Genomic DNA, 26378 nt, shown 5'->3' with positions numbered 1-26378 from the left:
ACCATCATCTTCTGTGGGAAGCTGTTGGATCACATCATTCGTTTGTGGACCAGTGTACTTTCTAACCGACGGATAAATAATTAGCATCTGCTTGGAGAACTGATATGTGGATGAGTTTTACCCCCGAGCGGTCAACCACCACCAGATCAAGGCAAAGGCAGCAATGAAGGCAGCCACACAGACTGCGTAGTTCCTATAGGCCTTTGTCAATATATTGCACCACACAAAAATTTTGACGGACACATGACCGGGGTATCTTACATATTGGCGCCTGTGACGGGGATCTGTGATGGGAAGAAAAGAATGGTGCTGATGAACATAACCCACACAATAGCTATATAGTTGATGAGATTGCCCCATTTCTTCAGTGTAAATGGTCCCTCAATAAACTTCACCTTGGACTTGTAGATTTGGTGTGCGAGTATGACAGACACATAAGAAATGTCGAGTGCCGGTGCCGTAACACTGAAGATGGCCGTGGCTGTCTGCGTTGATCCAATGGCAATGCAGTTCAAGGCGACACTGAAGAAAACCACGAACCAGACAGCATTGACTGGAGTGTGGGTCTTGGGATTAACCGTAGAGATAAATCTAGACGAACGGCAAGCATTAGCGTGACATGAACCCGGCCGGAGGGTAAACGGTAGCCTTACTTGGAGAATGGGAGTGCTTCGTCTCTGGCAAACGCATATGCCATTCTTGTATCGGCAAGCATGGCAGAACAGCCTGTGAAGAATTGCACGAGAATAGCGAACGCCCACATGGCTGTACCGCCTCGTTTACCGCCAGCGTTAAGAAAAATCTGCGCGGCGGGGAGACCTGTTGGACTGTTCAGGATGGATTCGAAATCAGTTAGGCAGAAACACATCGAGACGGTTAAGAGCCAGCCGAACACGCCAGAGACAAAAACGGCTGTCTGAATAGCGACTGGGCCCCGTATAGCGGCGTCGTGTGTTTCTTCAGACATACTAGAAGAGCGTCAGGAGATCTAAAGAGCCAGGAGATTGTAGTTCGCTTACTGTGTCGTCCCATCATAATCGGTCATCGTCCAGGCCACCGACAAAAACCCGAGAAAGAAGGAGAATACTTTGGAGCCCCAGCCAGAGCCATCCGTAAAGTGGGTGAAGACCCAGGAGGCCGGTTGCTTATCGGGGGTGAGGTACAGAAGTGCAATGCAGATGCAGACTGTGGCCGTCACTGGTCGGTGTCAGCACAGAATCAACAACACCAACAGTTTCATATACACACTGTTAATTGGGGCGAACCAGAGAATGATTCTATGCAAAGTCTTCGTGGTCAATGAGCAGATAATGCCGATGACGCACAGCAATCCAATCGACACCAAGACGGTTTCTAGCGCGGTTCTACAAGTTACATTAGTCCGGGTCTAATGTAACTTAGGGAGGGCTGGCAAACATACGGCGTATACGAGTATTTACCATCAACGAGATCCGAATTCATGCTCACACACGCAAGCAGCATCTGGCTGACCGTGTAGGCCACGCTGGAGACACCTGCCGTCTGGCCGAGGAGATTGCACCAGCCCTGGATCCAGGAGAAGATCGGGACCTGATCAGCAGGGACGACATGCTTGGTGACAAAGTACATGCCTCCTGCCGTGGGGTACGCAGACACTAACTCCGCTACTGAACTACCGATGCACATCGCCATGCAGGAGCCGATCAACCAGCACCAGACGGCTGTAGCTGGGCCCCCCGCAGACAGCGGCGAGCCAAACGTCGCCGGGACAGAGCCCAGGACTCCGAGAATGGAGATGGCGTAGGAGACGGTAGACCATTTGGAGAATTCTCGTCGCAATTCCTATCCCAGGAGGGTCAGCTTCTGTCTGACGCACAGACCGCAGGGATCTCTGGTTTGCTACGGGATTCAGAAGTACCTGCTTATAACCGATTCGAGCTAGCAAAAGTTCATCATCGTCGCGAATAGTAGCCATTGGAGGTATAGCAGGAGATCCCTCCGCGCTGTTTGTTGTGCTCTTGACCTTGTGGTCTGGGTCTGGGGGTTTGCCTGTCAGATCCATCTTATAGGATGATGGGAACAAGCAACTGTAGGAAAAAGCAAAGAAAGGTGGGAAAAAAAGCAAAACTGCAAGCAGCCGCACTACTTACGGAATCCACCCGACTACTTGAATTAAAGGATCTACCCGAGCGATGACACAAGAGGAGCTAACGTGTCAGTTTGATCCCTCGGCATCGGTCCGGAGAAAGAGACGGTGAGCAGAGCAAAGCCCTAAGCGGGAAGGTTTCAGGCCACTCGGAGACTCGCGCGCGCGATGGAGCTCCAGATGATAAGCGCGAATCAAGAGACCTCTGAGGGCAGGCCACGCAGGTTCTTGGCGGGCGCCCGTTGATATTATCGAACCGGGGGGGGTTCACGGAAGGGGTGGGCCGGGTGTTATTCGAGAAGCTGCACGGTCCAAGGGGGCCTTGGGTTGGATTGGACGTATGTTAGAGCTAGCTTACCGGAGCAACGCTTACTTTCCCCGGGGACATTCGCTGGCAATTTCCCCCCGACTCGCCCCTTCAAGCCTGCCTCAAACACGGAGGTCCATCCTGGCAGCGTTGCAGATTGGGTGGCGATAGCAGGGGGTCAAATGGCGGTGGCCGCCAGCCGAGAGATTCTCGCGGGAGTAGACAAAAGAGGGCAACGGACGGAGTGCATGGGATCGATAGTTTAATATCCGTCCCTGATGCAATTCACTAATGATTATTTCCTCCTGTTTGAATCCGGTAGTTCACCCTTGTGTTTACTCGATGATGTATGAACATTTACTTGTCCCACCACGTGCGGGCCCGGACAAACCTAAGTCCGGGCTTCCCACTACGGTGGTCTCTTCGTCAAGTGTCAACATCCAGAAGAGACACGGCAGCCTCTTGTCTTGGTCCTGGATAAACAACCACCCGTGATGAGCTGTGGCTGCTGATTGTACATCTCTCGCTATCGTCTCCCTCGCGCTCGACTCCCTCCCTTCCTTTCGTCGTCCATACATCCCCTTCCCCCGCGGTATGATCGACCATGGCCAACCCGAACATGTATCACGCAATGGACTCTGAAGATCCAAATCAGCGCACGGCACAACAGGCCCCGCCTCAAGGCTACCCCGCTGCCGGCTACCCTCCCGGGCCAGCTCCTCCGCAACCGGGAGCTGCCTACCCCAACCCGTCTCCGAACCAATGGCCGGCCTACGGCACAGCGCAACAAAACATGGCCCCGGGTGCCGATGCCACACACAATGAAATACCTCAGGCGCCCATGGGCGCGCCAGGCGATCCAGGCATGGCCGGCCTGACCTCCCAAATGGGCGGCATGGGTATAGCCGCGGACGCGGGGACAAGAACACACCGGAAGAAGCACCGCCATGCCCACCATGATCTCGGCCCTGCTACAGCGCCCCTGGCACAAGGATTTCAGGGTGGGATGCCTCAAGGGAACATGCAGCCGACGTCGCAGTTCCTCAACACGGGCTTGAATCAAGCTCCACAGCCCATCTCTCCCGCAATGGCTCCCCAGGCCGGAGGCCAGGTGCCAGGGCTGGAAGGACATCAACTGTCAGAACCGAGTGGTGGTGTCAGTTCTGTTCCTACACAGGGCCGAATTGACCCCGAACAGATCCCCAGCGTGCCGCGCTCGCGCGATCTGCCCGCCCAGTACTATTTCAATCATGTCTATCCCACAATGGACCGCCATCTGCCACCTCCTGCGGCGATCCCGTTTGTGGCTCACGATCAAGGCAATTCGTCACCGAAGTTCGCTCGTCTAACGCTCAATAATATTCCTTCCACCTCGGATTTTCTGTCCTCGACCGGCTTGCCCTTGGGCATGATTCTGCAGCCACTCGCACCGTTGGACCCCGGCGAGCAACCGATACCTGTTCTGGATTTTGGGGATGTGGGCCCTCCGCGATGCCGACGCTGTCGAACATACGTCAACCCGTTCATGTCTTTCCAGTCAGGTGGTAACAAGTTTGTATGCAACATGTGCACGTTCCCGAATGACACGCCAGGCGACTACTTTGCACCTCTGGACCCGACTGGGGCGCGAGTTGACCGTATGCAACGACCGGAGCTGATGATGGGAACGGTGGAATATTTGGTCCCCAAGGAATACTGGAACAAGGAGCCGGTAGGCCTCCAGACTCTGTTCCTGATTGACGTCAGCCGGGAATCCGTCCATCGTGGATTCCTCAAGGGTGTTTGTGAAGGAATTGCTGAAGCATTGTACGGAGAGGATGGGTCGGCGGACGGCACCGAGGGTGAAGATTCGACGTCCCGGAAACTTGCAGCAGGGGCGACGGTTGGCATTGTGACTTTTGACACTGAAGTGCATTTCTACAACCTCACGGTCCGTGTGCCACTCCGCCGTAGACCAAATACTTTTTTTTGCTGACAGGTTGATAGGCTTCACTGGACCAAGCGCAAATGATGGTGATGACTGACTTGGAAGAACCGTTTGTGCCATTGAGCGAGGGTCTTTTTGTCGACCCATACGAATCCAAGTCCGTGATCACATCACTCTTGAATCGGATACCTAGTATCTTCTCTCATGTCAAGAACCCCGAACCGGTAGTGCTGCCTACACTGAATGCTGCCCTCTCAGCATTGCAGGCGACGGGTGGCAAGGTCGTTTGCGCGCTCTCCAGCTTGCCCACCTGGGGCCCTGGGAAACTGGAGAATCGGGAGGACCCCAAAATTCACGGAACGGAAGCAGAGCGAAAACTGTTCACGACAGAAAATCCGGAGTGGAAGAAGACAGCAAGCAAAATGGCTGAGGCTGGTGTGGGCGTCGATCTCTTCATCGCCGCTCCCGGTGGTGTCTATCTGGATGTTGCCACAATCGGTATGTTGAAACATAATCAAGATAGGAAATCGACTAACTCGATTTACAAGGCTATGTATCGACGCTTACTGGCGGCGAGACATTCTTCTATCCGAACTTCCATGCGCCTCGTGATATCTCAAAGCTGCGGGGAGAGTTCGCTCACGTCGTCAGCCGAGAGACGGGATACCAATGTTTGATGAAGGTCCGATGCTCGAATGGCCTGCAGGTGTCTGCCTATCATGGGAACTTTGTGCAACATGCACTAGGCGCTGATCTAGAATTTGGCGGCGTGGATGCGGACAAGGCAATTGGCGTGATCTTCAGCTACGATGGCAAGCTCGATCGCAAGCTGGATGCGCACTTCCAGGCTGCATTGCTGTATACTTCCGCGGATGGACAGCGACGTGTCCGGTGTATCAATGTCGTGGCGGCGGTCAACGAAGGCGGCATGGAGACCATGAAGTATGTTGACCAGGATGCCGTGGTGTCTATCATCGCCAAGGAAGGTGAGTTGATCGCCTATCTCTTTATGAAAAAAGAAAGTCTACTCACTCACAGCTGCAGCCGCCTCGAAAACACTCGACAAGACGCTTAAGGACATCCGGGGCCATATTTCAGAGAAGACGGTCGACATCTTCAGCGGATACCGCAAGATCTTCTCTGGATCCCATCCCCCTGGACAATTAGTTCTCCCCGAGAATCTTAAGGAATTCTCGATGTACATGCTCAGCTTGGTCAAGTCGAGAGCGTTCAAAGGTGAGATTATCTATCTCTGTGTGTGGCACGACTTCTCTCATCTAACCTTTCCACAGGTGGCAATGAGTCGTCAGACCGGCGGATTCACGACCAGCGCATGCTTCGGTCGTTTGGCGCTACTGAGCTATCCCTCTACCTTTACCCGCGTATCATCCCCATCCACAACATGCAGCCAGAAGACGGATTCCCGAATGAGCACGGTCAACTTCAGGTGCCGCCTGCGTTGAGGGCTAGCTTCTCCAAGATTGAGGATGGAGGTGCATACTTGGTGGACAACGGTCAGACCATCTTGTTGTGGCTACATGCGCAGGTATCGCCCAACCTGCTGGAAGATTTACTCGGGCCTGGCCAGAACTCCCTCCAGGAGCTCAATCCCAACCTCTCGTCATTCCCAGTGCTCGAGACGCACCTGAACGCCCAGGTGCGGAACCTGCTTCAATACCTCTCGACCGTACGCGGATCCAAGGCTGTGACGATCCAGCTGGCTCGGCAGGGCCTAGACGGGGCGGAATACGAGTTTGCCCGACTCTTGCTGGAGGACCGGAACAACGAGGCGCAGAGCTACGTGGACTGGCTGGTACACATCCACCGACAGATCAACCTGGAGCTAGCCGGCCAGCGCAAGAAGGAAGAGACGGGCGAGAGCACCCTTGCCAGCCTGTCTGCGATGGGGTCATCATATTGGTAAGCCCGTGCGGGTGCTGCGCGGTGCGGACTTCCGACCAACGCCGCTCCTGCCTCTTCGGCCGGTCTGCTGTCCGGGCCCTGGCCCATCATCGCCTAGCGCAGAATATGACGGCTGCCCAGCTTGTCTAGACTGGCGGAGGGTTGTGATTTCAGTGGCTGTCGTACGATGGAAACTTGGCAGGTGGAGCGAGCGAGCTACAATCCATCGGACAGGGACGGAAGGCGCTGGAGTCAAAAGGGCTGGAAGTGGGGCTTCCGAAAATTCTTTCTGTGCCGTATAGTACAGTCGTATACCAGATTAGTTCGTTTATTGAGTCTTTGCCCTCCGTGTCCCACCCACGATGGACGCCACTGGTCCACATGGCGATGTCTTGGGCAGGGACCAGTCTGCAGCCCAACGTCACCCATCCAGGGTGGTGGTGGAGCTCTTCTGCCTAATCTATCCAGACGTTTACATACATAGCAGACCGCGGTGGACACCCGGCGGTCTAGAAGGCGAGATCGTCATCCGGTCTGAGCGAACAGAACTTTCTGTGCTGCCCCACTTTGTCCATTTAAGGTAGTTTTAGTTCGTTCGTTGGACGCATCCCCCGGACCAGCCTAGTGATCACCCGGCCGGCCTAAGTGGCCCTGGATCTGGGCGATCGGACATAGGGCAGCAGCCGGCAGATGCAGGGCCGTAGCAGAGACCGTAGCACGGCTGCCGATTTTGCTAAGATGAGTAACAAACAGGCTGCAACGCTTTGGGCCAGGAACAACAGAGAGCGACACAAATTTTCAGTCAACGATCAACAGGAACCGCAACAACGTCAGAGGGCAAACCCGCGCTGAGGTGTGGAGACCCTGTTGGCGGTGGCTGAAAGTCCACATGCGCGTTTTTCTCAGGAACCAAAACTCTCTCACTCGGTGGCAGGCCGTTTTGCCAGACCAATATCCTCCCTCACGGTCGCACCAGAATCGTAATCATGGTCGGCAAATAGCCTGCTATCGGACTCCCAGGGCCCATGGTTACTGCCAGGTCCCCGAGTGACTAACAGGGTGATCTGTGCAGCCATGTTGTCGAGCGCGTTTTTCGCCTCCAGAACCAGAGATAGGGCTCTGGGCCGTGCCGGAATCAATTCACTTCGGCCGGTGGTACTGTATTGCCACGTCCATTAGGCCGAGTGGCCGCTATTAATCTTCGCCCGAGACTCGGCCACGCACGGCATTCACTCGGCCCACGCACCTGGGCTAGCCCTAATTCTCATCACCCGATACATACTAGGTGACAGGTCTCGGGGCTATTTTGTATGCAGGCTACTTTCTGATGACCCTGTCGGAATCTATGGAAACCGGGGATGTACAGCTCACACAGAGAGGAATTTTGGATACAACGCATCTCTTCCTTTCTTTGTTTCGCGCGATACAGACCGCGGAGGGTGCCGAGCGAGAGACTTTTGTTCCTGGAGTCCAGACCGTGGCATGACGTTCCATGAAACGAGGCCCTGTTCAGACGATAAATGGTTCAGTCTTTTCCACCCCCACCATGATTCGCCTTCCGTAGGGTCCACTTGTTTCTTTTTGCCTTTCGCCCCACTGTTCCTGGCACTCGTCCGTTGGGTCAGGGTGGGTACGTGGCTGACCCATTGCACGTTTTTTTGTCCGGCGAGCCATCCGGGGGTTGTATAGCAGGGTTTCGAAAAGTTATATAAACCCCCTCGACGTCCTGGCAGAGATTCCTTTCGTTCATCAAGTCTCTCTCTTTCATTAAAAGACACTCCTTCTTTATCAAACACATTCCTTTTTATCTGTTGACCAGATAATACTTTCTTTGAAACAACTTTTCAAATCACTCTCACTACATTCCATCAAACCATCAAAATGATGTTCACCAAGACTATGGGCCTCGCTGCCATCTTCGCTACTGCCGCCTCTGCTCTTCCCTCGGGCATGATGATGCGCCGCAACGGCACTGCTCCCTCCGGCGGCGGTGTTCAGATCACCAACAACCTGAACCAGGACATCTACGCCTGGTCCGTCTCCTCTGACGTCGGCCCCATGCAGACCCTGTCTGCCAACGGTGGCTCCTACTCCGAGAACTGGCGCGTCAACCCCAACGGTGGTGGCATCTCCATCAAGCTGGCCACCGACCCCAGCCAGTCCGATGTCCTCCAGTTCGAGTACACCGAGGACACCGACACCATCTACTGGGACCTGTCCTGCATCAACATGGGCTCTGACTCAATGTTCACCCAGTACGGCTTCGCCGTCCAGCCCTCGGTCACCACTGGCAGCTGCCCCTCCGCTGTCTGCGAGGCCGGCGACTCCGCTTGCGCTGCCGCCTACCTCCAGCCCGATGACAACGCTGCCACCCACGGCTGCCCCATCGACACTGGTCTGGGTCTGACCATCGGCCAGTAAACTGGTTGTTGATGAGTTTTCCTTTTTTTTTTTTCCTTTTGCCGGTTGACCCGAGCAATTTCGATTCGTTTCGCCTGACTCACTCGAGTCGGTGACCCTCTTTTCTCTGCCTCAAGACGAATCTCTCCTGTTATGAAATACCCCCAGGATATATGTGAATATGAAAGTTGCAGGGATGCAACGAGGGAGTTTAGGGGGACGACATTATAGACTTTCATGAATGAATTTTTTTACGTTCATAAAAACACTTTTGTTCCTTGTAGTAAATCTTTTTGAAAGAACAGTTTGAAATAACCAGCGTTAAGAAAGGCGACTTGGGGAAAGGAATCTGATTTAGAGAGGATGGCCCCAATGACCCCCATCCCGCAGGACTCGAAACACCGGTAAGTCCTAGAAAGAACAGGGACTGAAAAACAGGGCCAGACAGGGGCGAAAATTCTAAGACCGAGACTGACGAGAAAAGACGCACTCCCTCCAAACCCACCATCGTCTCTTCCGACTACCCGAATGGATCGCTCCAAAGCGTCGGTCGTTACTGATCAAGGAACAAGCAAAGAAAAGTGGGTCTGTGGCTCCGATTCTAGAACATAGGAACACCAGTAGTCCCTTCTCTGTGGGGGGCTTGCGTATATTCCCTCCGATAAGCATTCCGACTGGACGATCGATGGGCGAATCACATCAAACCTGAAACTGGGGCCCATGTGCTAGGTCCACTTCTACTTCTGCTTAGACATGTCTATCTTTTCTATCTAACTAATCTGATGAGCTGTTTCATGAGTGTAGTAATAGTAGTTAGTACAAGCTAACTAGGAACCCGCAGTTGATACATGACTGTAGGGGAGAACACTGAGAACATGGGACAAGGCTCGCGGCAGTTAGTAATGAGTATGGGTGGATAGATGGAGTGGCGAGGCGAGGCATAGTTGGAGACCTGACCCATAGAGTTGGGTTTGCCATGCTTTGCCATGCTTTGCCATGCTGCCCCTACCAAAGTCCGCCTACTTGTTCCTATTTTCCATTCCATTCCATCATCCAGTAGCCGAGACCCTCAACCGCGGTGGTCCGCGCAGTGGTTCATCCAATAAGTCCGCGCGTCGGCTAAACGCCTTTTCTCGGACGTGTCCAGCGGGCCGACCACTCGATTGGGAAATTCTGGACTACTGTAGGACAATATCGACAATCTCGTTCTGTACTTACTTCATTAGCTACCCAGCTATGCATGTAATGAAATATCGTCATACTTCGCCCGAGGGATTCACATCCTGAACTCTTCTCAAACCTTTTGGGGGGGGGCGACCAGATCTCACATCACGTGATGTGCGTAATAGTGGCAAAAAAAATTCGGCCGAAACGATGCAATAATGACAGCATCGGGCCATGTGGTTTCGTCCGGGGATCGTGAAATCACTTCGGCACGAGAGGGAGGCGATTATCGTTGTGGGGGTTTTTGTGTGTGTGAACCCCAGAACTAGTTCCGGCCGAGTTATCACATTGCATGGATGATATAGTTACTACAAGAGGAAAAAGGAAAAGGCAAGTTGTGGGACAGAAATTGTTATTTTTCTGGTTCGGGGTATCATAGAAACAAAAAGAACTAGTTACGAAGTCTGTCGCGCCCGTCGCCACTCGCGCCAGCGCTCCATGGCCCTGTGCGATGTCACCACCTTGAGCAGAAGGTAAGCAACGACGCGGTAGGCGATAGTGCACACGCCCAGAGCCATGACATTCATTGGCCCGTCCTTGTCGAGATTATAGAGCTTCAGCACCTGGTCGCCCGAAGTAATCGGGCACTGGCCGCTGGCAAGCCGCTCAGCGGGCGTGCAGTCAAAATGCTGGCCGTGCATGGAGTACGGCGCCAGGTTAGCGATGGAATACTTGATCGGCGAGAGATGGTTGAGGCCCTGTAGCACGTCGTTGACATTGAGACTCATAACTCCGCCTAAGATGGTGGAGATAGAAAGCAGGATCGAGGTCACGTTGACGGCGAAGCCGACGTGCGAGAAGAGCGTGCAGAACATTATCCCCACGGACTCGCCGCAGCTGATGATGCAGAAGCAGTTGAAGGCCGCGATGAGGAGCATTTTCACGCTGCGCTTCATGTTATCCGCGTAGACGGCGAGGATGCCGAAAACTAGCGCGGACGCGATCTCAAATGGCACCTCGAGCGTTGTATAAGATAGGATGAATGTCTCGGCGGAGTAGCAGTTGTCTGCCTCTTCGCGGTAAAACACATCTCGCTCGCCGGGGTATATAGCGATGTTTTGGAGCATGCCTGGGCTGATCGTTAGTAGATAGATCGAGAGTAAACTTGGGACAGAAGATCACATACCCACAAAGTATAACGCGGCAATCTCCTGGACGAAGCCCATCCGCGACTGCACAGCCGGATAATCATTCTTGAGCGGTGCGAAGAACAGTGCCATGATAATCGCAATTCCCACAACCTGCATCGACCGCGCCATCACCAGCGGTGGCTGGCGCCAGAAGTTGATGGTCGAACGGCGCAGCACCAGTGGAAACGTGACTCGGAAGGGCAACATCTGACGTTTTAGACTGCCCAGTTCCGCGGGCATTGCGATCTGGGAGTTCGCTCGCCCAAGCTCTGGGGTAGCATCCGTCCAGCAGCTGATTAGATGCTGGACACGCTCGCGAGTAATGGCTTCACGGTCTTCGTGCTGCAGGTCGACGGTAATCAGATCCAAAACAAAGTCTGCTGGATTCGTTGCTTTGGGACATTCGTGCCCCAATGCTGCAAAGTGCCGGAGCATCTGCTCTCCCCTCCCCGCGTATACGGGGTACCCGCTGCGGGCCAGGAGCAGGACCTGGGAGAAATGGCCGAACAGATCGGAACGAGACTGATGGATGGTCATAATCAGAGTCCGGCCTTCGGCAGCGAGGCCCTGCAACACCTCGATGATGGACATGGCCGTGAAAGCGTCCAGCCCTGAAGTGGGCTCATCCAACAGCAGCACTTTAGGATCTGTCAGGATCTGGATGGCGATGGTCACTCGGCGCTTCTCGCCGCCGCTGATTCCCTTGATCAACTCGCTGCCGATGAGGTTGTCTGCGCATTCTTTGAGACCCATCTTAAATAGAATCTCCTCCGCGCGGCGATTCTTCTCTTCGCGCGACATCCATGTCGGCAGTCGGAGTCCTGCTGCGAATCGCAAGCTCTCCCGGACCGTCAAAGAAGGCATCAGGGCATCGTCGTCCTGCGTTACAAAAGATGTCACAGATCGAATCACGCTCTCTGATGGCACAGCCCCGTTGTAACGCATATTGCCATTGACCCGGTACTGCGTCCCCATGGAACCGTGCAGCCTCCGAGCAATTGAATTGAGCAGCGACGTCTTACCACTGCCGGACGGGCCCATGATGATATTCAATTGTCCTGAATGGAATTCCGCAGTAATGGGCCGCAAAATCTGCAATCTCTGCGCCTTCTTCCATGGAAACCTTCGCTTGCGGATTTCCAGTGCGTACTCATCGAGAGAAATGGCCACACGTCGGACTTCTTCGGTTGCGCGAACTGCAATTTTAGATTTTCTGCCTGAGGGATCGCCCTCGGACCGTCGAGCCTGAGCAATGTCCATTGCGAAGCGGTTATATTGTAGTAACAAACCTGCCAGCAAGGAGTGGCCGACGACAAACGCAACCATCACGACAATCGGCCGCCAGATCCAGTTAGACGGCAGCCCCAGGCTGTCCATGATATAGCGACCAGTATACTCCTTGCATGCTGGGTCGAGCGGGTTCTTGGAGTATGGACAGTCGTAAAAATGGCCATACGGGGGAGTGTTGACACCGATGAATTCGTTTGCGCAAAGCGCCCCGAAGATATAGAAGGTATAGGCGCACCACTTGATCCACCTCACGTAGACCGGGATCTGGTTGGACTGCACAAAGTAGCCGCATGCAAAAGACTGAACTGTAAAACAAAGATTGGCTGCCAGACTTGCGCCGGGGAAGTTTCGCGCAATTCCGATTGCAACAGATGCAAAGGTCATGGCGATGTAGTGTGTGAGCACCGTCAGGATGAAGAAGATGAAGAACTGCGCCGTGTCGATACGATATCCGACCATGAAGTAATAGATGATGGAAAACAGCAGCGGCACGGGCAGGTCCTCCAATAGCAGGCGGGCAGCGCGTCGACTGAGAAGGAACCCCGGCACGCTGACCACACCTTCATTGCGTTCCCGGTCAAAGAGTCGAATGTCGATAGTCAGCCGATATATCTCGTACAGCATAATGAGGTAGCCGTTCAGGCTGCTGGCTGTGTACAAGCTGCCTTGGCGCGAGCGGATGCCCGCAAGACTTTCATCGAGCTGCAGGAAAATCCAGCCGCAGATCACGCCCATACCGACAGCTTCAAAGAGACTGCCAGCCACGCCCATCGGGTCTCGGATGGTGACTTTGAATGTGCGCGAGGTTAGCACACGGAGCTGGCGACGAAACGAGACTTTCTTCGTCGATGTGACTTCAATTGAGTTTAGTTCGGGCTTTGTAGATGCCTTCTTTTCTTTATTGTCGTCAATTGTGGCAGCTTGTCTGGATTTCCAGGCCTCCAGAAGGTTGTCGACCCGAACGCGAGACGCAGCATCCAATGCCTCCGTTCGATTATCGATGGCGGCCAAATCAATCAGGAATTCCGCTGGATTCACAAATGGGGGTAGAATGTGTCCGCATTCCTCAAAATGAGACAGTGATCCGTTGACTGGTCCGCTATACAACGTACAGCCCCGGGCTAGGAGGATCACGTTATCAAAGAGGCTCCAAATCTCGGAGCGCGGCGCATGAATCGAGACAACAACCGTCCGGCCGTCCCGAGCCAGTCGTTTTAAGGTCCTGATTATCTGGAAAGCGCTGGTGGCGTCTAGTCCTGTCGTTGGCTCGTCGCAAAACAGCACCGATGGGTTTGCCAGCAGCTGCACGCCGATGCTGGTGCGGCGTTTCTCGCCGCCACTGCAGCCCTTGTGGGCAGTGGTCCCGATGCGCGTATTTGCGCACTCCTTCAGGCCCAGCTCGAGGATCACCTGTTCAACGATGGCGTGTCGTTCCTTCTGGGTCGTCGGCGGTGGCAGCCGGAGATCAGCAGAGTATCGCAAGGTCTCGCGGACCGTCAGCGTCGGAATGAGAACATCTTCCTGCATGACATAGGCGCTGCGGATACGGTCAATGTCGGTGCTGCCGTTGAATGTCGTCGTGCCGGAGCCTTTGGCCCGAGAAACCGCCATCCGACCAGCCATGAGGTTGAGCAGCGACGTTTTGCCCGATCCACTGCTGCCGATGATGGCCGTTAGGCTGCCGCTAGGCATGGTAGCATTCACGCCATTGAGGACTGTCTTTCTCAGGTCCTCGGATTGCTGCTGGCCTCGAATTCGGCGCCAGAACTGCGAGGGAGATGTCTCCCATAGTGGAGGCGCGGTGTTGACATCGAGTGACAGATTGGTCACGTTGATATTGACCGGGTCGACATCGCGCAAGGCCAGGTTGTACACGGCGTCCTGCAGCTCAGCAACCGCGTTGATCTCGGCCTCCTTCTGGACGCTGAGCTCGGTAATAATATCGTCGTTATCCATACCAGTGAAATCGGTGGCTGAGAGTGGGGGTGTTTATATATGACGCCCCGTCATCTCCTGAATTGTGGAGTATTTGGGTTTTCAAGATAAAAGACCCTAGAATCAATGACCGCAAAGTGACGATCAGGGGTCCAGGCCTCGCGCGATCCTCGACAGCACGGCTGACAGCTGAGAGCGGTGGAAAGGCAGATTCTTTCCAGCGACTGCTCATTAAGTACTCACCAGAAGACATAAACACACTCGGTTGCGACCCGCACAAAACCGCGAGGCGTAGAGAATGAAGACAGTCACGAACGCGACATGTGCGATTGGTTCGGATATCTGGTGATCCGGATGGGAAGACCGAGTCTATTTGCGCTAAACTACATTGGTAGATGACAGTCTGCCGTGTGGATGACACGTGAATATCCTAACGGTCTATGAACTAATCAATTGAAGAGCTATTCGAGGTGGCAAACCCACTAAAGTGACTAACTATAACCCAAGGAATTCCTCTACCAAATTATAATGCCGGGATGGCAATCTCAGCTCGAGACTTAATACTCTTTCGAAAGGAATCCCTCTTCCAGGTGGGTTTGATCCATGCTGTTAGAGCTGTCATGATTGATTGGGCTGCAGGTCGTTGCAATCACACTTGCGAGTGGGAACGAGTTGTTGGACATTTAATTATACATTTTTCAAAAACAAAAACACCAGATGCTACCCCGTTTTCTCGACCGGATACTTCTGGAGCGCCTCGTACCATAGCAGCATGCTGCCAATCAAAAACGCGACTGAAGCCCAGATCAGCGTCAAGTCGCCCTGATAGACACACCAGCTGGGGGTGCAGTAACCAAACGAGGCCGCCAGGGTCCAGCCCACGGAGCCGATTAGGTTCCACACCCCGATATGCCATCCCAGCAGATGCGGGGCCGGGGTGTACCAAGTTGGCTGGGTCTCCAGCACATACAGGACCGAGGAAATAATAAAAAAGACCCCGCCAACAAGATAGGTCAAATAGTATACGCCCTCGAGAGCACCCCGGCTCATGTTGTTGTATATCGGCGGGAGCGTGCAGATACCGCTCACGTAGAAGATGGTTGCACCGACAGTCATTGCAATGGAGGCCACAAATCCGATCTCGTGGAAATAATGCGTCCTCAGCTCGTGCCAGGATGGCCACCAGGTCCATTTGCGGTCCGCCTTGGGCTGCTGCTGCTGCTGTTGCTTCTGCTCGTGCTTCGCTGAATCCGTCTGGCGCCTACGCTGGTGGTGGTGCTGGCAGCTATGTACGTCGGCCTTGGCCACCACTCTTCCGGGGCTATCATCATCGTCCTCTCCTGTGAGGGCCTTGTGGAGGGCCCATCCAAAACATCCCGTTTGGCTCTCGTTGCACGCTTCGAAGACGAGCAGCACAGCTCCGATCTGGAACAACGTGGCTCCGACAAATGCGAGTATATCGCCGACCGTGGTCTCCGAGGAAAACTCAGAGCTGGGAGCTACAAGCGGCAGCCAGTAGAACAGGCCACTGATGACGAAGATCAGGCATCCGACGGAGAAAAACACGGCGATCAGGTACGAGATATCCCAGTACGGGCATTCGGTGCACATGCGCAACAGGCCACGGCCGATGGCGCGGAAGCTTGCTGTGGAGTCCGGGTGGGAAGGGTCCACTGCCAAAGGGTGTCTTCCTTTGCGATTGTCTCGAGACCGCCAATTTATGACTGCGGGCAACGCGACTTGTGTTGCGTGTGGATGTGGAAGCTTGTCGTCGATCAACCCGGGATGAAGCTGCGCCTGATCTTCCACATGAAAGCGCGCCCGCGTTGGGTTAAAAAAGGAGAGCGGGCCCTTGACTGTCTCATGGTCGAGGTGGACGCCGGCATGTCCAGCAAAGGGCGGCAGGCGGCCCGGAGACGCGAATGAAGTATTTCGGGGCATGGACAGTATTCATTGAAGGCGCGCGAGATATACAACTGGGACGTGTCTTGGGATGCAGAGCAGATGGGAGGACAGGTGAGCCGGGGCCGTGCTTCGGGGATTTAATTGGTACGTTAGAACGCCACTGTGCCGCAGATGAGCCGTCCGCTCAAGATCGACTGACACTCCAACATCGCCCCGCAGACTACTGACACAAATTTAGCTGCTAGGACTGTCTATGAAGGAATTGGTTCATAGGAATTGATCATCATTGTCTAGGAGTATGAAGAAGATATCCCCCTACGCTCGTCCCCATCTCCCTCGCATTTCAGACCGGAGGCGACGAAATAGCGGGCATCATCACGAACAAAAGAATCTCACTTCTATAAAGCAGGAAATATACAAGAGGCCTTATACCGCACAGCACACCAAGATCAGGAATACCTAGAGCAGATTACAAACAGAGCAGTGGACAATCGCAGACGCCATCTCACGGCTGACTTCACATTTTCCTGACAATAGCCGCAGAAATGCCTCCCACATTGCCAGGTTAATTGCTTGTGCGACACAGTTAATACACACCGTCGGTGAGGTTCGCCGGCAACGCAACCTGGTCCCAGACATCGGCCAGCCAATCCAGCGTGACTTGGGCCAGCTGGGCCTCGGCGCCGAGCTGGCAGTGCTCGCCGGCACCGAGGTCGGTGCGGAAGAGGTTGTACGTGCTCTTGTTCCCCAGCCACTTGACCATCTGCTCTGCCTGGCCCGGCGCGGAACTGTCGTTCTCGCCCTCGCCGATGAACGCAGGGCAGGTGATGTTGGCAAGGACGCTGGCGTTGACGGTGAACGCGGGCAAGCGGCGCCACCAATCGGACGGACTATCGGTGTTGAAGCTGAATAGCGACTGGGCGAGGATATAGCGCTCCTGAGTTGGGGTGGAAGTGTTGCGCTCCGTGTCCAAGATGTACTTGTCGAACTCAGCGTACCGGCCGTTGTTGTAGAGGGTTTGGAGTTCAGCCGGGAACCCTTTCTTGATGACAGAGTACAGATCGTCCAAGCCGTCGACGGACAGCACGGCGGACAGGCGGTGCTCGCGGGAGGCGGCGAGGGGAGCGAGCTCACCGCCGAAGGAGACGCCGATGAGCGCGACCTGGTCCATGTTGATGTCGTCGCGACTAGCTAGATAGTCCACGATTGGCGTCACGACGTTCCACCAATCCGGGATAAAGCCGAGGTTCTGCTCACGCAGGACTGTGCCCTGGCCGGGTCCCTCGTAGGTGATGACGTTCCAACCGCGGGCGAGAATCTCAACGCCCGACCCGTGGTAAAGGTCTTCTTGCGTGGCATCATATCCCGTTCCGACAATGATAGTGGGAAGTTTTGCGCAGTCTGCCTGCCCCTTGAAAAACCTGACAGGGACGGAGAAGTTGGTGGTCGGGACGTTGGGGCTGGAAGCTGGGAGATTGACCTTCACGGGGGGCAGGGCCAGCAGGGCGGCGGCTTTGTCGAAGTCTGCTACAGCGCGGGCTCCAGCCTCGTTGATTCTCGGGTCACTCGCATTCCCATGCAGGTAGAAGGGGGCAAAGCGGTAGTAAGTAGACGCGCGGAAGTAGGCCTGGCGAGCCGAGACGGGGAAGCGGGATGCGTTGACACCGACTGCTTTGGCATGAATGGAATCGCCAAGGAACAGAAACTCCTTATACCAGCTCTCGTAGTCGGCCGGAATAATCTGGCTTGCGGCCCGCAGGACTTCACCCGTCTGGGCCCCGAAATTGTTGCTGAGCGACAGGACCTCCTCCAAGGTGAAGGCGAACTCTGTATCGTTACTGAGCTGGAACATGCCAGACGGATTCACCGGTACTTGGGCGAGCTAAATTATACACGCCATGTTAGCTGTCTGCAAGGGTGAGCCAAGTTGAATACTTGCCGTCGGCAGAATGAGCTGAGTGCTCAGTAGGGCAAAAGTCTTGAGGCGCATGGTGGACGTTGGAACTAAATGGGGACTGGGATCGATGCTCGTACTAATTTTCTCTTTACCACGGCTGAGACTGATTGTAGGATAGTGGATGGGATTGTATAGCAAGAGATTCAACAAGAGCAGAGCCGATTTATATACTTGTTGCGTCGAACCAGCGTCGTCAGCCATGTTGGGCTCAGCCCCTTTCACAAAAACCGGTAGATTGACGAACCATCGTGTCGGTGAGAGACAAACCACTTGGAAGATTAGCAAGGCTGAAGGGAATCGTAAATCGGACAGAAAATGAGGTTTGATGGTGGACCTCACCTCAATCGCGACCTCGCTGTGGTTACTATATGAGGACTAGCGCGAGATTTACGATTGCCAACCCCAGCGGGGCGTGGTATTGCCAGCCTTGCAAGGTTTCCCCTTGCAGTAAGAGAGCAGAGGCTTTGCTAGCTTAACGTTACCGTCCTTGGTGGCTGAGCCCGATGTAATGCAGAACTCTTTTAATGATTGACATGGAATTTGGAAGCCTAGCCGTAGCTGAGAATAGAGTCCGATTAGTTCTGGAAAGAGCAGAGTTTCCTTTTCTTTTCAAACTGGTTGCTATAACCCAAAGGGCTTTAGTTGGCATTTGCACGATTTGGTCTATGATAGTATAGTTAGTCTTCAAGTCTGTTTAAGTATTGGCAATATCCTGTCCTCATTCTAATATAAGGAGTATCGTACCATAAGTCGTAGGAGAAAAGTCGTTAAGTAAAGATAACACTCAAAACAATATATAATTTGCTAGATCGGAAGCACTGACAGAATTTATAATAGCTACGCTTAAAGAAAGGAAAAAGGAGTAGAGGTGGTGGAAACCATAACTAGTAAAGTTATGCAACTGCCTTTCTCTAGTCGTTGACGACGCCACCGATAATACTCGTTAGTTTACAACAGGCTCAACCAAAGCCTCAGGTGAAAGGGACCAAGACCACAGAAAAGAAAACGGCAATGACTATAATCCGAAGAGATCTGAAAGTAGTAATGCACTTAGACCGTTGTAGATGAAATACACTAAACAAAAGCTACGTCTTGACGAGGAAAAGAGACAATTTAAATATTAGAGAGGAGTTCCAGGTGAGACGATCACTGAAGCAACCCTGAGTGCTCAGTTAGTGCTGCATCTCGGGCACCCAATAAGGGAAATATCAATTCGGGTGAAGCCGCCAGCACTCGATCTATCCACTCCAAAACTCTACACCTCGACTCTACAACGACATTAGTTACCAACTGCCGGATACAGCAAGCAAACAACCACGGTATTCCCAACCAGTGCCACCATGTCCCCCCAAACGCAAAACATCTACGACAACCCCAATTTCTTCACAGCGTACAGCACGCTCCCCCGCTCGCAACACGGGCTCAGCGGGGCTCCGGAATGGCCCGTTCTGCGGGATATGGTTCTGAGCCACAACGCCGACACAACGAACGGACTGCAAAACTGCAAAGTCCTCGATCTGGGCTGCGGGTATGGCTGGTTCAGCCGCTGGGCGCGGGATAGCGCGAGCGCAGAATCCGTTCGGGGAATTGATGTATCAGAGCGGATGATTGAGCGGGCGAAGAAGTTCGACGACAATGATGGTGGTTATGACAGCAGTGCTCCGAATCCCAAGGATGTGATAACCTATCAGCGCCATGATCTGGAGACTCTCAGCCTCGACCAAACTGATACCGATACATACCATCTCGTGTACAGCTCGCTGACATTCCACTACATATCGAATCTGGGGGGGCTGTTTCGACAGATTCACGCGTGTTTGGTTAAGGGGGCCCAGGGCTCAAGTTCGGGTTCGGGTTCTCAATTTCTAAACAATTCTAAAAGAGGGAAGTTGGTTTTCTCGGTTGAGCATCCTATCTTCTCGGCGCCTGTATGCCCTCCGCCGGAGTGGAGGGATGTTCCTGCTGTTGCTGCTGCGACGGGTGAACAAGAAGAGAAAGAAAAAGGCACTACGTGTACAGTGTGGCCACTAAATTCCTACTGCGAGGAAGGACTGCGGGAGACGAGCTGGCTGGGTTCTGAGAGTGTGAGGAAGTATCATCGCACAATTGAAACGTATGTGACGCTGCTGCTGGAGAATGGGTTTGTGGTTACGGGGCTAAAGGAGTGGGCGCCGGCGAGGGAGGACGTGGTGTCCAGGCCGGAGTGGAAAAATGAGAGGCATCGGCCGTATTTCTTGCTTGTGTCTGCGGAGCCGAGATGAGACTAGAGGTGAAGGGGAGATTTGAACAGACGATGGATGGGATTATATACAACTGCGCAGCCAAATTATCTGTCGAAACGATTAACTCGGGTTCCTCCTTCATCCACCCAACCAAACACCAATTCAGCTCGGCCTTTGCGGCTCAGAACACTGAGGGAAAATTGGAAGAAGAACGAAAAAACAGATAGCCCCCATCCAGAGTTTTTGTCTCCCCTTGGCCTTCCACGATATCGCCTCGAAGCAGCCCAACCAACCAATAATGCAAACCCCACAAATAACAAAAAAACGCCAGGTGGTACATCCGATTCCAAAGTACACTTTGTCAAGTCGGGGTAATCATAAAGGAAAGATAGAAAACGGGTATCAAATCAGAAAAAAAACATGTAAAAAGAACTCAGGTGATGAGGAAGTCCATGTTCATATCACGGATAATCTTCTCCCAATCCCAGCTATCCTCCATCTTGGTATCCATAATTTCCCACACGCGCGCAACCACCTTGAAAGCAGGTTCGATATTGCGCAGGTTCGAGTACGCCTTGAGCGCATCGAACCCCTTCTGGACGCGCTCGCGCTGCTCGGGGATAAACGCCGAGCAGCCGAGCAGAAAGAGCGGCATGAGAACAATGCTAAAAGCACCTGCATCCTGCGGTAGCTGGTCCAGGTACGATAGGCCGTCCTCGACGACCTGGCTGATCTTCTCGCTTGGGCGGGAGGGCCGGATTGTTCGGTATAGGTATACCCAGGTTGACTGGCGGTATAGCTGGGCTAGGAACCAGTTGGGCGTGTCGGGCTCGTGTGATGTCTCCCAGGTGCGGATGGCGGTGTCGATGGAGACGGCCTCGCTGAGGGTTTGGTAGTCCACTGCTGGCTCATAGCCCTGGTCGAAGCGTTCGCGGATTCGGTCGCGGAGCTGGGTCACCTCCGATATATAGTTAAAGAGCCCGTCAAAGACACCCAGGAACATGCCTGCCTGGGCGCCTGGCACGAATTCGGGGAGCCGCATGTTGCTGGGCAGAAGGGCGGGTCTGCGATCGAGCGAGGTGAGAGAATTCGAGACATCGTGGTACTGGAAGAACTCGACGATGAACTGGCGGAACTTCTCATTGCGCGGTTGCTGCGACACGAGCAGGTACCGGGCGGCATCCATGTGTGGACGGTATTCGCCGTTGGTCTCGCCTTCGCAGATGGTGTTGAGACTGAGCGCGATGGTGGATGCGATGATCGGGTCTTCCACGAGCAGCTCTTGGTCCTCATTCGAGGCTTGCGGGAGTGACGATGACGAGGGGGACGTTGCAAGGATGTTGTCCTTGAGGTCTTGGATGGCGCGATGGAAGTGAAAGTACTTCCGGTCCTTCAGCTTCGGCTCGGGATCCAGCCCGGACAAGTGCGACCCCGACAGACACATGAGGGAGTGCATCAGGCCGCGGTGCTGGGTGGCCATGGGCAGCAGGATCTCTTTGAACGGGTTCGAGTCATCGTTGATGAGGGTCAGCACGCGACTGAAGCCGTAGACGAAGTGGTCGAGAAAGCGACGATCGATGTCGGTCTCGATGCCGTCGATAAGGAGGGGCAGGTGGCGTGGCACCGCGGCGAGGGAGTGACTTTGAGCTGGAAGGGGAAAGTCAGAAATAGGCAATTTGACACCTCTGGATCCCAAAATCGACGGACCGTTCGCTTGCTTCTGTCGTCCGCTCTTCCAGATCTCCTTGGGCGGATACCCCTCACAGACGACGGCATTCTTCTGACAGTTGAGGCACGCCGGCTTGGTCTCATCACACTTCTTCTTTCTCCTCCGACAGGTGATACAGCCGGTCTTGGAGCGACCCTTGGTCACCTTGACCTGGGCCCCGGGAGTTGGCAGCGGGTGTTTGCGTGGGCGCCCACGTTTCCGTGGAACCGCGACGGATTCGCCCGGGACGGTCTCCACCGTGGCCGACTTGATGTTTTGCAGGTCATCGCCATCGAGCTCCTCGACTTTGGGGGACATGAGGTCCATCTGGTGCGGTCGAGGGAAGTCGCTCACGGGCGAGAGGAATTGCGACGAGCCATCGCCGCTGTCGGGCGACTCGCTAGAACCGTCATCGGGACTAGCCGTGCTGGTGGAGACGGAGGTGCTGGCTCGGTGGGGCGTGAGAATCAGAGAAGAAGAGGAGGTGTCGAGGTCACTCAGGCGAGCAGGCATGGGAGAGCCCTGCATGGACAACATTGACTGGTGGACATGGGAAGGTGGAGGGAGAGAAGGAGGAGGGGGAGTGTCACTCGATCCACCGCTGACGAGAGCGTCGTTAAGTACTTGGGTACGAACTAATGTACGTGTGCTGCCATTAGCTTCTAACGTGGGGGTCTCCGTCGATTGTTAACTTCCACAATGGATCATCCTCGCGGTTAAACTTCCTCGTAGATCGGGGCATGTTTGTGCCTCAAACACTTGCAGCCACTGACCATTCTCCCCCACACTAGACGACCAGATGTATTTCTGTAACCCCCTGCTCTCTGGCCGGGATATCCCCCGAGCGGCTTACTCTTCCCCTCTTTTCCAGGGGACACGCTCCTCCATCACCCTCTAGCCGGCATTGGAATCTTCTGCTCTCCTGCTCAATCTGGGGTAAGTGGGCCAGATCGCCTGGGTACGACTCCAGCACGGACATCCGCTGCAGGGAATAGACAGGGTTAGGGGCCTATTACGACGGCCAGATCAGCAGCCTGTCACTCGACCGTCGGAATGTGGCGATTCGTCTTGGCGGGGTTTCGGCGAGCTGCAAGGCTCGAGGGATCTGCCGGGAGACCAACAGGGAAGCGCCCTCGCACCGGTTTAACCTTTGGCTTGACTTGGCCCATGATCGGATCCCGCTGAGACCGGATCACCCAGAGTGGAAACCCGCGAGAGTTTCGGGGTGGTCGGAGCCATCCCTGCTAGTTGCCTGCTTCTAGTTCGTTAGCCGAGCGGAGAGGGGGGGCAAGAGAGTCACCACAAGATCCATGTCTACGATGGGCGGAGTCTGGCCCAGCCACCCTTTCATCTTCAGCGATCGGTCGGGCAGGAGAAGCGAAGCCCTGGGTGATCGCTTTGGCACCAATCATTCTCTCCAGGGAGGTGGTTGACACTCGTTCCCCGCGTGCTGGGCTGTATACATACTACTATACAAGATTACGACATCATCATTTGGCGGGTCCTGGGCCCGGTTTTCGTTCGTTAGGGCAAGGCTCGTCCCGTGTCCGTCTCCCGCAGTGGAGCCTGACCAGCATTCAGATTGCAACAAAGACTACAAAAGACCGACCAGACAATGGAAGGATAGATCAAAGGACGGAATGCGGAGGCAACAGGGGGCAAGCCAGACAGGGGAAACAAAGAGTGAGCCCAGAATTCATGGGCGCCTGTGCGCGACCGGTCCGCCTGACCCGGCGAGAGTAAAAAGGAAAGTATGCCGAGTCTGGAACGGGGTCACTTCGGAAGAGCTGAACCACACCCCTGCTAGTTAGTAGCTCGCGGGCCAAATGTGACAAAGCTAGCTGATAGAGGCGGGAAAGCCGAGCCAAATTGCAGCCCTCTCAATTGCCATTAGACATCATTACAACATAGCAATTTAGCAAGATTGTTGACAAGCAGATCATTACTTTGATTTGCCGAAATCGCAGCGCCCTAAACTCTAGCCTTCCCTAGTTCCCAATCTAGTAATGCGCGATCAACGCCGCTGCTGCTGGACAACCTGTAGAATCCCGGTGACAGACTGAATGAACCCGAACACGAGCGCAAGGGCCAACGCCACCACCGCAATCCAAAACGTATACCGTTGGTTTGGTTTCCGCTTATCCGCAATCCACTGTTTAACTGTCGTCGGCTCTGTTCGGTCGTACTCGTCCAGTAGCTCGAGCAGTTGCCGCCCCCAGTAGGGGTACTGGGTGATAGTGCGGGATGTGGCGGGTAGCGTTCCGGCTTCGAGGTCGATATCCTCGCGCCGACGGGCCTTGCGCATCCATTGTTGGCATTTCAGGTTGGAGGATGGGAAGAGGAGGGAAAGCGTTTGGGCCGTTTCTTCGAGGAGGCCCGGAGGGAATATGGAACTAGACCAGATCCATCTAGTAAGACCATAATACTACATACAGGTAGTTGTGACCCTTAATGGGGGGGATGTACGTACCACGAACTATATCGGTACCCCTGCAGGAACGAAGACAAATGGAAGATCTTCAATACCTTCTTCTGCTCCTCATCGACACTGAACGAAAGATGGTCATGCAGGCACTCCGTCCAGACAATCTCAAACCCCCCGATCAGTCCGAGATTGGTGATATTAAACGACAAAGGAAAGGCAAAGTCGTCGGGCAACAAAGGCGGGAGAGGCGCCCCATCGGTCCGCGGAAATAGCACACAGATGTACTCCTGCAGCGATTGGCGAGGCTCCCAGTCATCAATAGAGACCAGCAACCAGATGCGGACCGCCACTTCGATAGCCGGCAGCGCCGGACCAACTCGGTCATTTTCCCTGCGAAAATCGACAACCAGCTGACTCCACGGATGCCTATCCGAGCCCGGACGAAATTGATCAGGTCGATTAGATCTTGGTGCGTGTGGAGTTTGAGTCCGTGGGCCTCGATCAGGACCCGTTGACTCATGTAGTACTCCACGAACGCATCGGAGGCTTCTAGGCTTTTGTCAACAGGGAGGGTCCATAGTCCATAGCTATGGGAGTAAGCTGGCTTTTAGGGCTGAGGATTTGCGATCAATCACGGATTACCAGAGGATCAATTGCAAAAGATATACTAAATTTTGACTCTAGCTTGTAGTTCATCTCTCAAATGTTCGTACCCAGCCCTGCTTCCCCCCACACAGCCTCCTGAAGGATATGGCGGCGGCTGAAGGATCACCGCTTCCAATGCCCATATTTGGGAAAGCGTTCACGCACCCAGGTAAAATAACCAGCCCACCTGAGGGGGGCGAGGGGGTTGGGTTTGCAGGATGGAGCACATCCTAGAGACCAAGTGACAACGGCAGCCAGGATTCCTCTCGCCATGGCCGTCCGCACAAGAACAACACCAACGTTCTGGGACGGGCTAAGCGTGGACGAGAAGAAGGCATCGGTCGACCAGCAACACTGCTGGGCATTCGACAACCAATATGCCTGGAGTCCCGCGAGCAAAGTGTCCGAGAAGTGGAACACTCATATCTACCCCAACATTATCAAACCTCTTCTGAAAGACAACGACACAGTGATCTACCATAAGATCAAAAAACAGAGTCCGTATTCCGTCAACTGTTGGATGATTGGCCGGGAATGGCATTCGAGTCATCCTGCTGCGGTTATCATCTGTGCAAACCCTAAAGTCACGAGACAGGCTGTTCAGCTCGTTGAAAAGCATGGTGAGCTGTTCAACTGGGGGTTTCGGGTATATGGCTTTGAGAATAGAGTTGCCTTAAACATGGGTTCCCCTACTGAGTCCTTGGAGGAGGAACTGAAGGATACAATGAATATATGTGGGCAACTGTTCCAAGTTGGGAGGGCCGAGGGTAAACTCTTTTCGAGAGTGGCCACCATGGGAGGCACAGTCATTGTTGGAGGGGAAATATACGGACTCACAGTGGTCCATCCATTCCTCAAATCCTACGATGACGGTGATTCTTCACAGAAAGAGGAGTCCAACATTGACTATGACAGTGTGGGAAGCGATCTCGCAGGCAATCATTCAGATGCAGGGAATGCTGAGACGATAATCGAAACAGGCACGGCTCATGTTCAGTCCCAGTCCCAATTTTTCAAAGAGCTGGGATCGATTCCCCGTGAGCGGTCCTTCTACTCCCTAGAATCTGACTGGGCTCTTGTTCGCCTGAACACCCTCGACGAAAACAGGCTTCTTCTCAACCCCGTTATTTTGAAAGATACTGTTGCTTTCCCTAGTAAAGCTTCATCTGGTCCTTCTTCCAGACCTCTATGGGCAGCTGTTGGCACTGGACCACCAGTTGAAACGACTGCCTCTGACACAAAATGCGGATTATACGTGCCACCTTTGGGGTTTCAA

At 54.1% G+C, this 26378-nt stretch overlaps 9 protein-coding genes across 9 annotated transcripts; 3 read left to right on the top strand and 6 right to left on the bottom strand.

Moving 5' to 3' along the window:
• Positions 1-257: 257 nt before the first annotated feature.
• Positions 258-2041, bottom strand: PFLUO_LOCUS4451 (polyamine transporter tpo5; the record flags this gene model as incomplete). The annotated part of the gene is made up of 6 exons (XM_073781803.1): positions 258-591; positions 654-968; positions 1020-1197; positions 1249-1364; positions 1421-1821; positions 1898-2041. 6 exons carry the CDS (start codon positions 2039-2041, stop codon positions 258-260), a joined length of 1488 nt encoding a protein of 495 aa, XP_073638521.1.
• Positions 2042-3036: 995 nt separating this feature from the next.
• PFLUO_LOCUS4450 (COPII coat Sec23p-Sfb3p heterodimer component) lies at positions 3037-6283 on the top strand (the record flags this gene model as incomplete). The annotated part of the gene is made up of 5 exons (XM_073781802.1): positions 3037-4362; positions 4419-4857; positions 4908-5345; positions 5398-5595; positions 5652-6283. 5 exons carry the CDS (start codon positions 3037-3039, stop codon positions 6281-6283), a joined length of 3033 nt encoding a protein of 1010 aa, XP_073638520.1.
• A 1859-nt stretch (positions 6284-8142) lies between these two features.
• PFLUO_LOCUS4449 (uncharacterized protein) lies at positions 8143-8682 on the top strand (the record flags this gene model as incomplete). The annotated part of the gene is made up of 1 exon (XM_073781801.1): positions 8143-8682. The coding sequence occupies one exon, from the start codon at positions 8143-8145 to the stop codon at positions 8680-8682; it is 540 nt and encodes a 179-aa protein (XP_073638519.1).
• A 1598-nt stretch (positions 8683-10280) lies between these two features.
• PFLUO_LOCUS4448 (uncharacterized protein) lies at positions 10281-14261 on the bottom strand (the record flags this gene model as incomplete). Its single annotated transcript, XM_073781799.1, has 2 exons — positions 10281-10954; positions 11012-14261. 2 exons carry the CDS (start codon positions 14259-14261, stop codon positions 10281-10283), a joined length of 3924 nt encoding a protein of 1307 aa, XP_073638518.1.
• Positions 14262-14960: 699 nt separating this feature from the next.
• On the bottom strand, positions 14961-16181 carry PFLUO_LOCUS4447 (uncharacterized protein; the record flags this gene model as incomplete). Its single annotated transcript, XM_073781798.1, has 1 exon — positions 14961-16181. The coding sequence occupies one exon, from the start codon at positions 16179-16181 to the stop codon at positions 14961-14963; it is 1221 nt and encodes a 406-aa protein (XP_073638517.1).
• Positions 16182-16731: 550 nt separating this feature from the next.
• On the bottom strand, positions 16732-17997 carry PFLUO_LOCUS4446 (uncharacterized protein; the record flags this gene model as incomplete). The annotated part of the gene is made up of 1 exon (XM_073781797.1): positions 16732-17997. The coding sequence occupies one exon, from the start codon at positions 17995-17997 to the stop codon at positions 16732-16734; it is 1266 nt and encodes a 421-aa protein (XP_073638516.1).
• Positions 17998-19442: 1445 nt separating this feature from the next.
• Positions 19443-20363, top strand: PFLUO_LOCUS4445 (uncharacterized protein; the record flags this gene model as incomplete). The annotated part of the gene is made up of 1 exon (XM_073781796.1): positions 19443-20363. The coding sequence occupies one exon, from the start codon at positions 19443-19445 to the stop codon at positions 20361-20363; it is 921 nt and encodes a 306-aa protein (XP_073638515.1).
• Positions 20364-20757: 394 nt separating this feature from the next.
• PFLUO_LOCUS4444 (uncharacterized protein) lies at positions 20758-22569 on the bottom strand (the record flags this gene model as incomplete). The annotated part of the gene is made up of 2 exons (XM_073781795.1): positions 20758-21971; positions 22032-22569. The coding sequence occupies 2 exons, from the start codon at positions 22567-22569 to the stop codon at positions 20758-20760; spliced, it is 1752 nt and encodes a 583-aa protein (XP_073638514.1).
• Positions 22570-24046: 1477 nt separating this feature from the next.
• On the bottom strand, positions 24047-24977 carry PFLUO_LOCUS4443 (uncharacterized protein; the record flags this gene model as incomplete). The annotated part of the gene is made up of 3 exons (XM_073781794.1): positions 24047-24425; positions 24503-24833; positions 24878-24977. 3 exons carry the CDS (start codon positions 24975-24977, stop codon positions 24047-24049), a joined length of 810 nt encoding a protein of 269 aa, XP_073638513.1.
• Between the last annotated feature and the right edge of the window lie 1401 nt (positions 24978-26378).

This window comes from Penicillium psychrofluorescens (genome assembly GCF_964197705.1).
Source record: "Penicillium psychrofluorescens genome assembly, chromosome: 3".
NCBI lineage: Eukaryota > Fungi > Ascomycota > Eurotiomycetes > Eurotiales > Aspergillaceae > Penicillium > Penicillium psychrofluorescens.
Note: the sequence above shows the minus strand (reverse complement) of the source record. Positions and strands in the feature narration are given on the sequence as shown.